The sequence below is a fragment of the Corylus avellana genome, chromosome 11 (assembly GCF_965113065.1).
Source record: "Corylus avellana chromosome 11, dhCorAvel1.hap1.2, whole genome shotgun sequence".
Taxonomy (NCBI): domain Eukaryota; kingdom Viridiplantae; phylum Streptophyta; class Magnoliopsida; order Fagales; family Betulaceae; genus Corylus; species Corylus avellana.
In genome coordinates, this window is record NC_142500.1 from 5,964,583 (window position 1) to 5,979,193 (window position 14,611).

Here is a 14,611-nt window from a genome sequence, read left to right on the forward strand (position 1 = left end):
TTTTCTTATATCATTTAAATATTCTTTTAAATAAATATTAGAAAAAATAGAGATTAAAGAGAGGTTTTTTTAAAAAAAAAAATTTATTCTATTAAAGGGAAGCAATAGTACTATCCTAGATCGAGATAGCACTTTTGATTCCATTGGTTTCCCTTGGTTTAGGGAACGGGAGCATCTTATGTGCGGATGGTTTGTGCCACCATTAAATGAGTGACAAGTCAGCCTCTGCAGCAAATTATAAAATAGTACGGAATGCACCAGATTATACCAAATCTATGGTAACACAACGTATGAAACCCATTTTTTCCCCTCTCACTCTACTTTTCTCACGCAAAGATCAAACCCATTCTTTCTCCAACATATCAAACCATCGCCGCCCAGTGACAAACTTCACCGCCCAGCCCACTGCCACGGTCGGAACACGCCGCCACCGCCCAGTGACAGCCCCACCCGCACCGCTCAGCCCACTGATCCTCCACCGGTAAGTTCTGAGTAATGGGTTGCTCCAATCCATTTTTTGGCTGGGCGGTTGTGCTTGAATTTGCTGGGTAATGAGCTTCAGATTTGAGCTTCTTCTAGTGGTTGTTTTGTGGTTGAGTTTTTGTTTTTTGGGTTTTTTTTTGTTTCATTTTGTTGCTTGTACATCAATTTGTGATTTCAACATAACTTGCTTGATGACGAACCAAACAAATGCACAAGTGATAATTAAATAGGAAGAACAAAACAAAGACAAGCAGAGGAAAGGAAAAAACTAGAAGAAAAAGAAATGGCTGAATCGCACAGCCAAAGAGAAATAAGAGAAAGAGTGGAGGAAAACTAATGTTATAAATTTCAAGTCTTAATTATTTCATTGAGGGTATGGGCGTTGCGTGGCGGCGTCTCACTCTGGGCAGGGCGTTTGCGTGAGAAAGAATGGGTTTGATGTTTGCGTGAGAAAAAGCTGGGTGAGAGAATGGTTTCATAGGTTGGGTTTGGTATAATCTGGTGCATTCAATACCTTTTTCCAATTTGTTCTAATTTATTTTATGCTGATTTGTCACTCATTTAGAGGTGAGCATTGAAGATATACCCTTATGCCCGGTTTGGTTTGCGAATAGGTATTTCAGTAGGAAAAGTAATAAGTATTTCAATAGGAAAAAGAATAGGTATTACTGGGAATAGAAGAAGTTGGAATGAAATAATTATTCCAATTTTATAATTTGGTATCAACACATATTTCATAATTGGAATTGATCCAAAACTACTAAAATGCCCATATAATTTCTAATTTTTCCAAAACTAAAACTAAAAAAAAAAAAATAACAAAAAAAACAAAAAGAAGAAGAAGAAGAAAAGAAAGGCATTGTGGGTGGCCGGCCACCGCGCCACCCCTAGAGGGCCTTGCCGTGTCCTTCTGGGGGTGGCGCGGCCACCCCAAGGCCATCGGGGGTGGCCACGACCACCCCCGAGGACTCCGGGGGTGGTTGCGGCCAACCCTGATGAAATCGGCCACCCCCGATTCTTAGCGGAGCCACCCCAATGGCACCAAGGGAGTGTTGCATGGGGCTTTTTAGGGTTTTCAAAGGGAATGGGACTTAAGAAGTCTGTTACTAGTACTCTCACTGACTTCACCTGTATTCACCAACCAATGCTGTCTATAGCCCAACCAATCAAATTCCTAGTTTCTGATAGATTTTCTGCATATGACCTCACAAAATATATTTCATGTATCAAAATATCCTTATAAAATCCAGAATAATAACGATTATTATCACCATCTGAATATCATAAATGTCAAAGGGTGACGGAATTGGAATAACTTAGTATACGAACTATGGAAACTCTGTTCAAGAAGGCTCGGTCTGTAGGTACTATTGGCTTGTTGCATTTAGAGGGTTGGAGGGCATCAATGCTTCAGAAATTTGCTAATTAACGCTATGTGTTCTCAAAGATTATTTGTTTTATGCAGATTGATATACAGTTCTATAATCTTTTAAACTTGTCATTTAAGAGAAACTGAAAGTATAAATGGAGAGTTAAGTTGCCTTTCTCGTGCCAATTGTTGAACTTGAAACTGTTGTCTGTTGCAAGAAATTACCTTACCTTCTTGTTTACTTGGCCTTGATTGGCTTTGGTATGTCCTGGTTCGTGTTACTTGGCATTGATTGGTTTTGTATATCCTGGATGCAGATGTAGGATGTAAAAAATCACTTGCATGGGCTGAAGGTTGTTGGTGAATTGGATTTCAAACTATGTGGCTTGAGAGACAAGAGGCCATTTGCTTAACAGGTTAGAAAATGCATGCACCGAAAAGTCTTCAGGGCCTTTCTATGGAGAACAAGATACTGACACCTCACTCAGGAACTTCTGAGTTATCAAGAAAGAGGAAGTTGATAGCTGTGAAGAAGCATGACACAATTTCTGTATCAGATTATGAATCTAGCTCTCCTAAAGAGGCAAGCCTGCAACATGAAACTCGCTCACCGTCTGGGAGAAATGTAGGAGAAAATTCTCTTGAATTGTCTTCAAAGCAAAGCCCTCCGTCTGTAGAACCGACTATCTTCCAGCATCAATCTGATAAAGGTCAATTTGATGGTCAGAATAATCCCCCAGAAACTAAACAAACTGGTAATGGATATTTCTTCAAAGCTGGAGCTGAGAAAATAAGCAATGCATCTCCAAGTGTGTTGCTTCAGTCTTTTCATCATAGAGGATCACCACTGAGCAAAAAAGAAAATGATAGAGGTCATGGAGGTGGCAATATCCAAATACTGAAGCAAGTAGAGGGATCAGATGTTGAGAACTTTAAGCGTTCCTTCTTGGAAGAAACTGGACTTAAAAATGGTGACCCTCCTCATACCGTGGATATTGGGAATGATCTAAGTCATGGCTCTTTTAAGTCCTATAAAAAAAGTAAATCACTTGTCAGAAAAGAAGCTCCCGCCGTTGCCAAGAAGCTCTGGGAGGGGTCCCTTCAGTTGAATTCTTCTGTAACTGTGTTAGCAGTTGCCTTCTTTAAGAGGTCTATTCAGCTTCTTTTAAAATTTCAGTTTTTATATAGATACTTGCAAGTCAGTGATCAAATAATTTTCCATGTAAATGATTATTTATCACATCGCATGTTCTTTTAAGTTTTGTTTTTCAGAAAGAGGAAAAAAAAAAAAAAAAAAAAAAAAAAGGAACAATATTCATTGGATAGTGAGTGATGTATAAGGGAAAGGGGATATCTATTAAATAACAAGAAGAGGTCAAGAGGAAAACTGATATGGAGAAGAGGGAATTAAGTAAATAAAATTTATATATCTCATTACAATGTGATGCAACAGAAGAAAAAAAATATATTTATTATTTCCTCCCCTTTAGTGACAGAATTGCAACCTATTGAAACTCTTCAACTAAAACTCTTGCAGGACCAATCTGTTTCTCTATTTGTGCAGACAAACACTCCCCAGCGCCCCACCCCAAATTTGCCAAACACCCTTATGAACATGTCACAAGTGAATCCTATACTGTCATTTGGAATCAACTAGAAGATTTACGTTCTGTTTTGAAGTACCTTTAACTGAAAGTTTGAACATCAAAGATGGTATATTGCCTTATGAGATCAATTCCACCCGTGAGAGATGTGTGTTCTTTTCTACAATGCCAATCTGTGAGACGTTCTTTTGCAGACTGGCTTCTACTTGTCTGGAAATAGATTTTCTTCTAAGAAGAAAAACTTGGTGTTAAACTTTGTTTCCTAGCCTAAAGCTATTAATGACTTTTGTCTTATGACAGCAAGTGAACTCTCTAAAAGTTGTGAGCAGCTTAGGGTTCTCTCCATACCCAGGGGTTATGGGAAGCCTGCCTGTCCTTTCCTTCATTCAAAATCAAACAACATTCTTTTAGAAAATGCATGTATGCTGACATTCTAAGGCAAATAGATTCCTTCTAATTTTGCTTTTTCCTTATATAGTTTACGATGGGCACTACTCTGGACACATTTCCTTTACAGTGAAATAAACTTTAGTTTAGGCATCATAGCATGAACATGGTTTTTGTTTACTTCCACTGCCTTTACATTTCCACTTTTTCTTAAGAGTCCTTATTATCCACTGATTCAATTCAAAGATGACCTTTTGCTTTCATTTGATTGCTGAAGCAGTTAGATTGCTTCCATGCGCATAAATTCGGTTGCCTTGTGGGACATCCTATTCATTGGTCAATTAGCGCAATATATAACTTCATCTCAAGCAATTTACCATGTAGACCATCATTCCCATCTGTTTTGGGATGATAAACTATTACCAAACGAGACATCCACCATCTTTGTATAATGTTGGAAGGGTAAAATTTTGTATAGTTAACATTAATGATTTTCTTGTGTAGCGGTCAGAAGATGCCTAATGTCAAGTGGTCTGAATCTATAGAAGTCAAAGGGAAAGTGAGGTTTGAGGCTTTTGAAAAATATATTCAAGATCTTCCTCGTTCACGCAACCGAGGGTTGATGGTATGGTACTCTTACTTCTGCATACCATTGTGAAATAGGCAATTATATTTAGACTGCTAAGTTAGAGTTATGGAAATAATTTCAAGATCTGCCTTGTTTAAACAACTAGCTGAGGATGATTAATGCATGAGGCAACTCGATGGTGAGTTTCATTAGCTTCAATGAGAAATAATTGAAGAAATGAGTGTTATTTACTGATAGAAAAGAACGATCACACAGATTAGTCCCTCACATATTTTTAACAATCTCTCTTAGCTTCATAGCTATTTCCTCATGTCATATTTAGATGAACTTTTGAAATTTGTTATGGTTTCAAATGTAAAAAGAAAGAGAAAAAACAAAATCGACAGAATATGTTTGATTTCTAAGATTTAGAAGACAATAAGAACAACCATAATTTCTGACTCACTCTCACCCCTTAGTATGTTCTAAATGAAATGGTTGGGTGGAGGCAATCAAGAATAAAAAGCGACACATTCCAGTAATTTATTGAACATCTGAAAAGTTACCCTACAAGATTGGTAATTTTCTGTGATTAATCATATGAGCTTCATACCTGGAGAAAAATAAATCACATGAACTCCATGAATAGAGGAGTGTATATTAAAGATGTTGGAGTTTATTCTGGTGACATTGACATGTAAAGATTTTGAATGTTCGTGGATTCTTTTCCTTTTTTTTTTTTTATGAGGAGGAACCTCGACAAGGCATGGCCCTTCGGACCTAGCCATAAAGAGTAAACCTCGGACCCTTGCATTGCAACCTCAAAAGTTTCCCTATACATATCAGGGTAAATTGCTGACTTTTTACACTAGGGAGTGTGACCCCACGGGGGAGTTTGCACCTCTCAAGTCTCGAACTTGGGATCTAAGGGGTGATACTCTCTAAGACCACAAGTCTCAACCGCTAGGCCAACTCGTTGGGAAGGGTAAGATTTGGATCCACCCCCAAGAAATAAGTGTCTTTCTTGTGCTCTCACATGACCATTATACCATACTTGTTTGGTTGGAGGCTTCTATTGCCAAAATTGCTATAGAGATCTTCATTATGGTCAAAAATTAATGTTTGGTTAATAATTGGGCATATGAGGTGATCTTGGTGAATCCTGGAAATGAGACATTTTTGTGATAAGTAATGTTGTATATATCAAAAAGCGCAGAAGGTGCTTAACCCTAGTACACAGAAAGTATATAAGAGAATGCCTAAGTAGAAGTAGAAAAGAGAACGAGAAAGTCAAAATGCTAATCACTAAAGGAGTTAAATTGTCCAAGTAAAGAGAGACAAAAAGAAATTGGACTTGAGCTCCTCCAAAGTCCTCTCTTGGTCTTGAAAATTTCTATCCTTTTTTCCCTCCACAGGCTAGAGGAAATGAGACATTGATAAATGTCAATATAGAATTCTGCTGTAAATTGTTTCAATTAGAGTGGTTGGTAGTGATGTATAAATTATAGAACATCCTTCAATAATCTAGAAGCAGGAAAACATTTTGACCCTGGGTGCTGACTTTGGTGGTTAAAGGGTGGTTGGGATTAGACTATGCCTTAAGTTAAAAGGTTACCAGTTATAACATTTTTATTTGACCCCTATAGCCAGCAAAGTAAAATAGTCTTTGACTCCCGAGCTCCGCAGTCGCTAGTGATGTAACAGCTCTGGTTGTCTCTAATTCTGGGCATCCCAAGTTCAAGCCCTCTATTGTTGTTGCTTGTCCTGGGAGGATGCCTGGTTGTGTCGGGCAAGTGGATGTTAACGCTGATACTGTTGTTGAAGTGGGACTAGTGGGCAATGGCATCAAGACTTCTGTAGCAATTCTGATACCACAAGATTTGGCTATTGTTCCTTGTTTGGGTCTTTCAGGCCAAGAGGCAGCTGCTAAATCCCCTTAATGGGGAACGGCTACCTTGTTTAAGCTTTGACTCTTCTCACCTATGGGATGTTTAAGGGTTGAAACATTTAGTGCCGAGATTGAATTGGGTTTTGTAGAAAGAATCGGTCAGTGTGGAGACAAGACACTGTTATGTCTGGACTTGAAAGCTTACTCCAGGGAAGAACCTATTTTATGTGAACCTTTAAATTCATGCCTCCCTGGTATAACCGAAGAACCTGATTTCTTAGGACCAGCGACATCAAAATGGGTACTGCAGAAAGTGATGGGTGCTTGTCATGAAGTGGGATTATGATGAGAAGGGTTTGAAGGGTAGTTTATGGCTTTGTTCACAGCCATTGAAGTAGGTTGGTATCAACGGCAGTTGGCTTCCAACTCCATATTAGTCAATAGAGGTAAGAGATAATTAAAAAGATTGGCTTCCTCTATTAACTATGATTCTAAGGGTAGAATTTCTAGCAGTGGTAGAGCTAAGGAGAGGGATGTCTTGGTTATTTATGAATCCTAAGATACAATCTTGGAATTTGAGAGGGTTGAATAAGGGAGACAAGTACCTAAGGGTCCGCCATTTACTCAAAGTGGATGGTGGATGTGGTTTGTTTGTAGGAAACCAAGTTGGAGCATGTGTCTTGCAATCTTGTGCTGCCAATATGTGGAATAGTGTTTGTCTTAATTCTAGAGGGGCTTCCGTTAGGATAATGCTTATGTGGGATAGGCGGGTGGTTGAAAAATTTGAAGAGTGCGTGGGAGAGTTACTGTAGCATGTTCCTCCAGAAATGTTGATGATCATTTTATTTGGGCTTTTGCAGTGTCTATGAACCTAATTCTAATTGGGATAGAATATTTCTATGGGATGAGTTGGTTGGTTTGCCTAGTTGGTGGGACCTGCCGTGGTGCATTGGGGGAGATTTTAATGTCACTCATTTTCCTTGCGAGAGATCGAGTGATGTCCATTTTTGTCTAGCTATGGTGGAATTCTCAGATTTTATTTTCGACCAAGGTCTCATAGATATTCCTCTTGTTGGCGGTAACTTCATAAGGTTGAACAATCGGGATCCTCCTTCTTTGACTAGAATAGACAAATTTCTAATCTCTCCTGATTGGGAGGCCCAGTTTCCAAAAGTGTCCTAGAAAAGGCTGCAAAGACTTTGCTCATATCACTTCCCTATCCTTCTAGATTGGGCAGACTTTCATGGAGTAAAAGGTACTTTAAATTTGAGAATATGTGGTTGAAATCAAAGGGTTTTGTGGAAAGGGTGATGCAATGGTTACCGCTTTCAAGGTTCTCTAAGTTTCATCTTGGCTCACAAACTAAAGGCCTTGAAAATGGATTTAAAAGTCTGGAATGAAGGGGTGTTTGGCAATGTAGAGAGACATAAAAAGCTTCTTTTGGATGAACTTCGAGATCTTGATCTTCTCAAAGAAGAGAGAACTTTATGTGATGAGGAGAAAGTGAGGAAGGCTACAACTATAAATTTGCAGAGGTCTATACTTTGTGGAGGAAGTGAGTTGGAGGTTGAAATCGAGGGCATTGTGGCTCAAAGAGGGTGACAAGTGCATGTAGTTTTTCACCAAGTGGTCAACTCAAATAGAAGAAATAATTCCATTGAATCTTTGGTGGTTAATGGCTCAGTTTCTACAGATCATGCCAAGATTAGAGAACACATTATGCAGTTCTATGATAGTTTGTATACCGAACAATTTAGTTGGCGATCCAAATTGGATGATCTTTCTTTTGACTCCATTGGTGCGGTTGAGGCTAATTGGGTTGGAGAGGGCGTATGATGAAGACAAGGTCTTTGAGGTGGTGAAAGCCTTAAATAGTGATAAGTCCCCAGGCCTGACGATTACTCTATGGCTTTCATCTAGGCTTGTTGGAAAGTTTTTAAAGATGTAATGAATTTTTTTCATGCTAGAGGTGAGTTTGAAAGAAGTCTGAATGCAACCTTCATTGCTCTCATTTAAAAAAATTAAAAAATTAAAAAATAAATAAATAAATAAAAAAAAAAAAGAAAAAAAAAAAAAAGGGCTATTGATATTAGGGATTTTTTACCTATTAGTCTGATGGGTGGAGTTTATATAATTGTTGCCAAAGTTCTTGCCAACAGGTTGAAATATTTTTTGGAGAAGATTATTTCAAACTTTCAGAATGCATTCATAGGGTAAGGCAAATTCTAGACTCCATTATCATTGCTAATGAATGCCTTGATAGCAGTATCAGATTTGGGAATCCAAGGGTGCTATGCAAATTGGATATTGAAAGGGCTTATGATCATGTTAATTGTATTATTTTTTTTATTTTATTTTTTTTGGTATATGCTAAGAAGGTGGTTTGGGGGAGAGATGGTGCTCTCCGTCTCGGTTTTTAGTAGTTCTTGTGGCTGGAGATAGAGAAATCCTTTGTCTCCTTTGTTGTTGTCATAGCTATGGAGACGATCTTGGTCAATACAATTTTTTCAGTAGGCACCAAGTAAAATGAGCACTGCTACAGTGGATAGGGTTTTTTTTGGCTTTTCCATGGGGTCTGTGTTGCTTGTTCTTATGTTTTAAGGCAATATCAAGTTTGAAGATTAACTTGGCTAAATCAGAATCGGTCCATGTTTGTAATGTCAATAATGTAGAAGATCTGGCACGCGTCTTGGGATGCAAGGTGTCTTCCTTGCCTATGAAGTATCTTTGTCTTCTTTTGGGAAGAAATAAGGCTAATATTTGGGATAGCATTTTTGAGAAGATTGACCGTTGTATGGCTGGTTGAAGCAGTTGTAATTGTCTACGGGTGATAAGATTACATTGATTAAGAGCACCCTCTCTAATTTGCCTACTTATTTTTTTCTCTCTTTTCCCACTCCCTTAGGGTCTTGCCAATCGTGTAGAAAAGCTTCAGCATGATTTTTTATGGGGTGGTATTGGCAAAGAGTTCAACTTTCACCTTGTAGGTTGGACCAAAGTTTGTTCTCTAATTTCTGAGGGGGGTTGGGGGTTCGGAATTTACTCTTGTTTAACCGAGCTTTCTTGGGGAAGTGGTTATAACACTATACTTTTGAGAGAGAGGCTCTACGAGTCTACGGAGAGTGGTAGTAGATTCTAAATATGGCAACATGTGGGGTGGGTAGAGTTCTAATGTGGCTGGTTGGAGCAGACAAGTATAACTGCTTCAACATGTGGCTGGTTGAAGCAGTTGTACTTGTCTACGGATGATAGGATTACATTGATTAAGAGCACCCTCTCTAATTTGCCTACTTTTTTTTTTTTTTTCTCTCTCTTTTCCCACTCCCTTAGGGTGTTGCCAATCGTGTAGAAAAGCTTCAGCATGATTTTTTATGGGGTGGTATTAGCAAAGAGTTCAAATTCACCTAGTAGGTTGGACCAAGGTTTATTCTCTAATTTCTAAGGGGGGTTGGGGGTTCGGAATTTACTCCTGTTTAACTAAGCTTTCTTGGGGAAGTGGTTATAACACTATACTTTTGAGAGAGAGGCTCTACGAGTCTACGGGATTCTAAATATGGCAACATGTGGGGTGGGTAGAGTTCTAATGTGGCTGGTTGGAGCAGACAAGTATAACTGCTTCAACATGTGGCTGGTTGAAGCAGTTGTACTTGTCTACGGATGATAGGATTACATTGATTAAGAGCACCCTCTCTAATTTGCCTACTTTTTTTTTTTTTTTCTCTCTCTTTTCCCACTCCCTTAGGGTGTTGCCAATCGTGTAGAAAAGCTTCAGCATGATTTTTTATGGGGTGGTATTAGCAAAGAGTTCAAATTTCACCTCGTAGGTTGGACCAAGGTTTATTCTCTAATTTCTAAGGGGGGTTGGGGGTTCGGAATTTACTCCTGTTTAACTAAGCTTTCTTGGGGAAGTGGTTATAACACTATACTTTTGAGAGAGAGGCTCTACGAGTCTACGGGATTCTAAATATGGCAACATGTGGGGTGGGTAGAGTTCTAATGAGGTAAATGGGTCGCATGGGGTTGGTCGTTGGAAATATCAAGAGGGGCTGGGGGAGTTTTTAAGATACACTAGTTTTGCGGTGGGAGACAGTTCTAAGATTAGATTTTGGCATGACGTGGTGTGGGAATCACTTACAACTTTCTAGTGACGTCCATCAGTGAAATGTTAATTTTATCAAAGTGACACATGATTGGTGGTGGATTCCTTCACCTCGTTCTTCAATCTGTTGTATTCAATTAGGCTAAGATGGGGCGTGGAAGACAAACTTTATTGGACCCCTTCCAAGAGAGGGTTGTTTGGGTTAGATCATTCTATAATGTCCTTATCCCCTTGATAGTGCCCGCTTCCCCTGAAGAAGTATTTGGCGGAGTAAGGTTCCTCTGAGAGTGGTTTTTTTTTTTTTTTTTTTTTTGCATGTTCGGTCGTTTTATAGAAGATCCTCACTATAGATAACTTAAGAAACCGGAATCTCATAGTAGTAGATTGGTGTTGCATGTGTAAGAAGAGTGAAAAAACTAGATTGCCTTTTACTTCACTGGGAGGTTGCTAGGGCCTTAGGAATTTTATCTTCAGTCTTTTCGAGTTAGAGTGGGTTATGCCTCGACAAGTGGTGGATCTCTATGCAAGATGGAGAGGGCATTTTGTTAGTTTTTAGAGAACAGTAGTGTGGAAGATGATAACCGCCATGCTTAATGTGGTATATTTGGAGAGAAAGAAATAGTCGAGTTTTGAAGATTGTGAGAGGATGGTGGTGGAGCTAGAGGCCTTATTGTTCAAAACTCTTTACCAATGGACAACTGCCTATGATTGTTTACATATTTCTAGTTTTCCTTATTTTCTTGATATTTTGTCTTTTTCTAATTAGGTATTTCTCTTGTATACTTCTTGTGTACTTGGATTGCGCTGCCCTTTGGCTTTGGCCGTCATTTGGATTTGTTGACCTTTTATGCTCCTGTAAACCACATATGGCAGACTTGCATATGTGATCATATAGAAAATATATTTGTGATTGTGCTGGATAATTGTGTTTGTAAGAGACTTTTAGTTTAGTGGCATGAATTGTTTTTTGAGTTGAAGTATTTCCAACGTGATTCTTTCTAATTTCTCCCGCACCCACCCCGGTCTCTTTCCTGCCTACTCAGCTGGGTAGACATGGATCAGGTATGTAACTGATACAGTCACCTATCTAGTTGGGTCTTTGATCCATCATTGACTGGAAGTGTGGACCATGAAAGTTCTTGAGCTTGGCAACTTGTGCACCAGATATCAAGGGTTTATGGGGGTATGGACCATGAGAGAGCTAATCTAGTAAAAACCAATCAGTATTGGTTGCCAATCTGATAAATGCAAACCGGGAAAACCATTTATTTTCCATTGTTTGGTGTTGATATGAAGAATGATGTCAAAAACATTTTCGGGTATTTGGTTAGGTTGAAAGTCATTTATACAAAATCACCAGCCATTTGTCAAAGACCGCTGTAGATCATGAATTTCTCAAGAAAGAAAACATAAAATTTCATGGCCAGTGGAGGGTTGCGAAGGGAGGAGGGTGGTGGTGCCGGCAGAAGGTATTAGTGTCGGTGGAGGGTGGTGGCATTTGTAGAGGCTGGTGGTGCCTACGGAGGGTGGTGTGGGGTCAACGCAGGGTGATGGGGCTGGCGGAGGTTGACAACCCTGGCAAAGGAAGGGGACTACGGGGGTCTAAGAGAATTGTGTTGATTTGAAAATAAATTACTTGGACCAAAATTTTTCATTTGCCCCAAGCACTCGAAAATGAGAAAAACGTTTTCCAAAAAATGTTTTACATCAAAATAAATGAAGCATGATTTATTACACTCAGTTATGTGTTACTTTCCTGCCTCTCTCTCTCTCTCTCTGTGTTTGCCTGTGTTTACAGGTCTTTCTTTGTGGTCGGTGAAGATGCCTCTATTTGGATGCCTTTGATCTAATACCCATGGATTGATGGTGTTCTCTTCCAGTCTTATTGGATTAGGAGGCATAGTTTTGTGCAAGGAAATTGAGTCACTTTGCCTTAGTATTGTTCCCCAGGCACAGTGAATAACATCTTGCCAAATCTCCTTCAGTTTAATATTTTATATATATAAATGTATTACTTGCCGCACGATAAGATAAGATTCTTGATTCTGTTGCCTATGTTTTCGAGACTTGCACTACCCGAAAGAACTCATATCTTGCGTGTTATTTGCTCACTTGAAACATATGTTCTATCTAATCTTAGCTTCGTCCTCAGGTAATCTCGCTTTGCTGGAAAGAGGGGTCTTCTGAAAGTGGACTGGCAGGCATGAAAAAGGTGAGTCTGAAAGACGGCATTTTTCAAAACTACCAGCAGTTATCAAGGATCTTAATTGTAAATGCCAAAATTGCATCATATATATTTCTGATGAAAAGCAAAGATGATAGTTTTATATGTTGTCATCCCCATTTACAGGTTGCAAAAGGGTACAAAGATGGGGAGAGGGTTGGGTTTGCATCACTCTCTCCAGGTATGGATCTTTACATATGTCCTCGCAGTGAGACCATAATCACAATACTCGCTAAACATGGGTTCTTCAAGGGCATGGCTGCTGTTGAAGACAACCAAGATTCCTTGATTGGTTGTGTTGTGTGGCGAAGGAACCAATCAAATTCCATTACTGTTGTAAAGAAATCCGAGAAAAAGAATTGTTCCTTTATGGAGCAGCCTGTCAACTCCCCTCTGTATGCATCTACCGTAAGAGTTGTAGAAGATAATATATCAAATGCACAACCGGCTGAGGAATCCATCCCAGTTGCATCAGGAACAGATTGTGCAACTCTTGAGAGTAAAAAAAATGATGGTATTGAAACCAAGAATGTTGAGCCCAGTAACGTCCTACTTGAGTTGCACAATCCGTCTGCCATCATTAGATCCTTGCCAACACCTTCAGTCCCAAGAAATTCTCCTTCTGTTTTAGTGGAAATGAAAGTATCATCTTCTAACCGTGCATCTCATCAGGATTCTTTAGGACAATCCTTGGAAGTTGAAGCTCCTCAAATGCACAATTCAGGACGAGAGAAAGCAAAACCCAGTTTGGAACTTCGAAGACCTGTCTTGGCTCTCCCATCTGAAGTCACGAACAAAGTTGCATCTCTGCCTGATGATGACGATCTTCCTGAATTTGACTTTGGGATTTCACCTGTTCTTTCTCAGACTCTAACAAGCAACCCTTTAGATGCTGTAATATCTAACAAGAAACTTCCAGCTGGAGGACCTTGGAACATGGATGGTTCCCTGCCAACAATGGAACGAACTGCAGAGTCACTAATTTTCAATCAGAGAAGATTGGAAAATTCGAATCTTGCAAAACTTCCAGTAGGTTCCATTCAGAAGAAGATTCCACCAGGGAATTTTGTTGAACATGGCAAGATCTTTGGATCTTCCATTTTGGAAAAAAAACACATTGCCCAAAACATAGCTGTCAGCACACGACGTAGCCGCACTGCTGTTCCATTTTCAAAGAGTTGTTTTGGCGAAGATGAGGATGACATGCCTGAGTGGTGCCCACCAGATGTTGAGCTTCACAAACAATCGGTTCCGCAATCATTGCCATACTCGATGTTTGAAGTTTCACATGGTCCTACACCTCCTCTGCGCCCTTCTTCATCTCTGGTCGCCATCCATGCACCATTTTCTGCCCACACATTCCCTCGTGCGTATAATTGCCACAATACGGTCACTGCAAGATCCACGCAGCCAAGACCGGCTAACGGATACATGCCAAGGGGTCCAAGTTCGTTCATGAGATTGAATTCTGAAACACTACTGAGACCAACTTCAAACACATTTGATGTCAAATTTCCTGTACATCCTGCCAGTTGGAGAGGCTGGAGATCGTGATACTTGAAGAGCAACACAAGTTATAACCTGATCCTTGAACCGGTATGTGAAGTAGAGTGATTTAAATAGGAATGCCAAGTTGTACATATTACATAATCAGCAAGTTAACTTGCAGCTTCATGCTTAGAGTCGTCTGTGTTTAGATTTTCAGTGACTCTTAAATTTTTTTTTTTTTTTTTTTTTTTTTCATATCTTGATTTTCCTATTATACAATGCTTTTCTGGTGAAAGCCAGTTACTGTAATCTTTGAACTGATGTGTAATAATCTTGCAATTTGGGGGTAGGAATACCTATTGCCTATTGGTTAATGATACTTGTGAATGTAGCCTTAGTTTCAGCATGGAATTTGATATGCAACATGCGTCTACAATGTTAACCAGAGAAATTTGGGTTGCATGCCACATAATTATGTATGATTTGTTTTTAATAAATGAT

At 39.3% G+C, this 14,611-nt stretch overlaps 1 protein-coding gene across 2 annotated transcripts; it reads left to right on the forward strand.

Moving 5' to 3' along the window:
* Positions 1–328: 328 nt before the first annotated feature.
* On the forward strand, positions 329–14,516 carry LOC132165669 (uncharacterized). Of its 2 annotated transcripts, none has more exons than XM_059576323.2 (5): positions 329–548; positions 2,170–3,001; positions 4,348–4,468; positions 12,551–12,610; positions 12,749–14,516. In XM_059576323.2, the coding sequence occupies exons 2-5, from the start codon at positions 2,277–2,279 to the stop codon at positions 14,174–14,176; spliced, it is 2,334 nt and encodes a 777-aa protein (XP_059432306.2). In that variant the 5' UTR covers positions 329–548; positions 2,170–2,276; the 3' UTR covers positions 14,177–14,516. The 2 variants fall into 2 exon arrangements, with proteins under 2 accessions (XP_059432306.2, XP_059432309.2); XM_059576326.2 differs by having other exon boundaries at positions 329–481.
* The last annotated feature ends 95 nt before the right edge of the window (positions 14,517–14,611 follow it).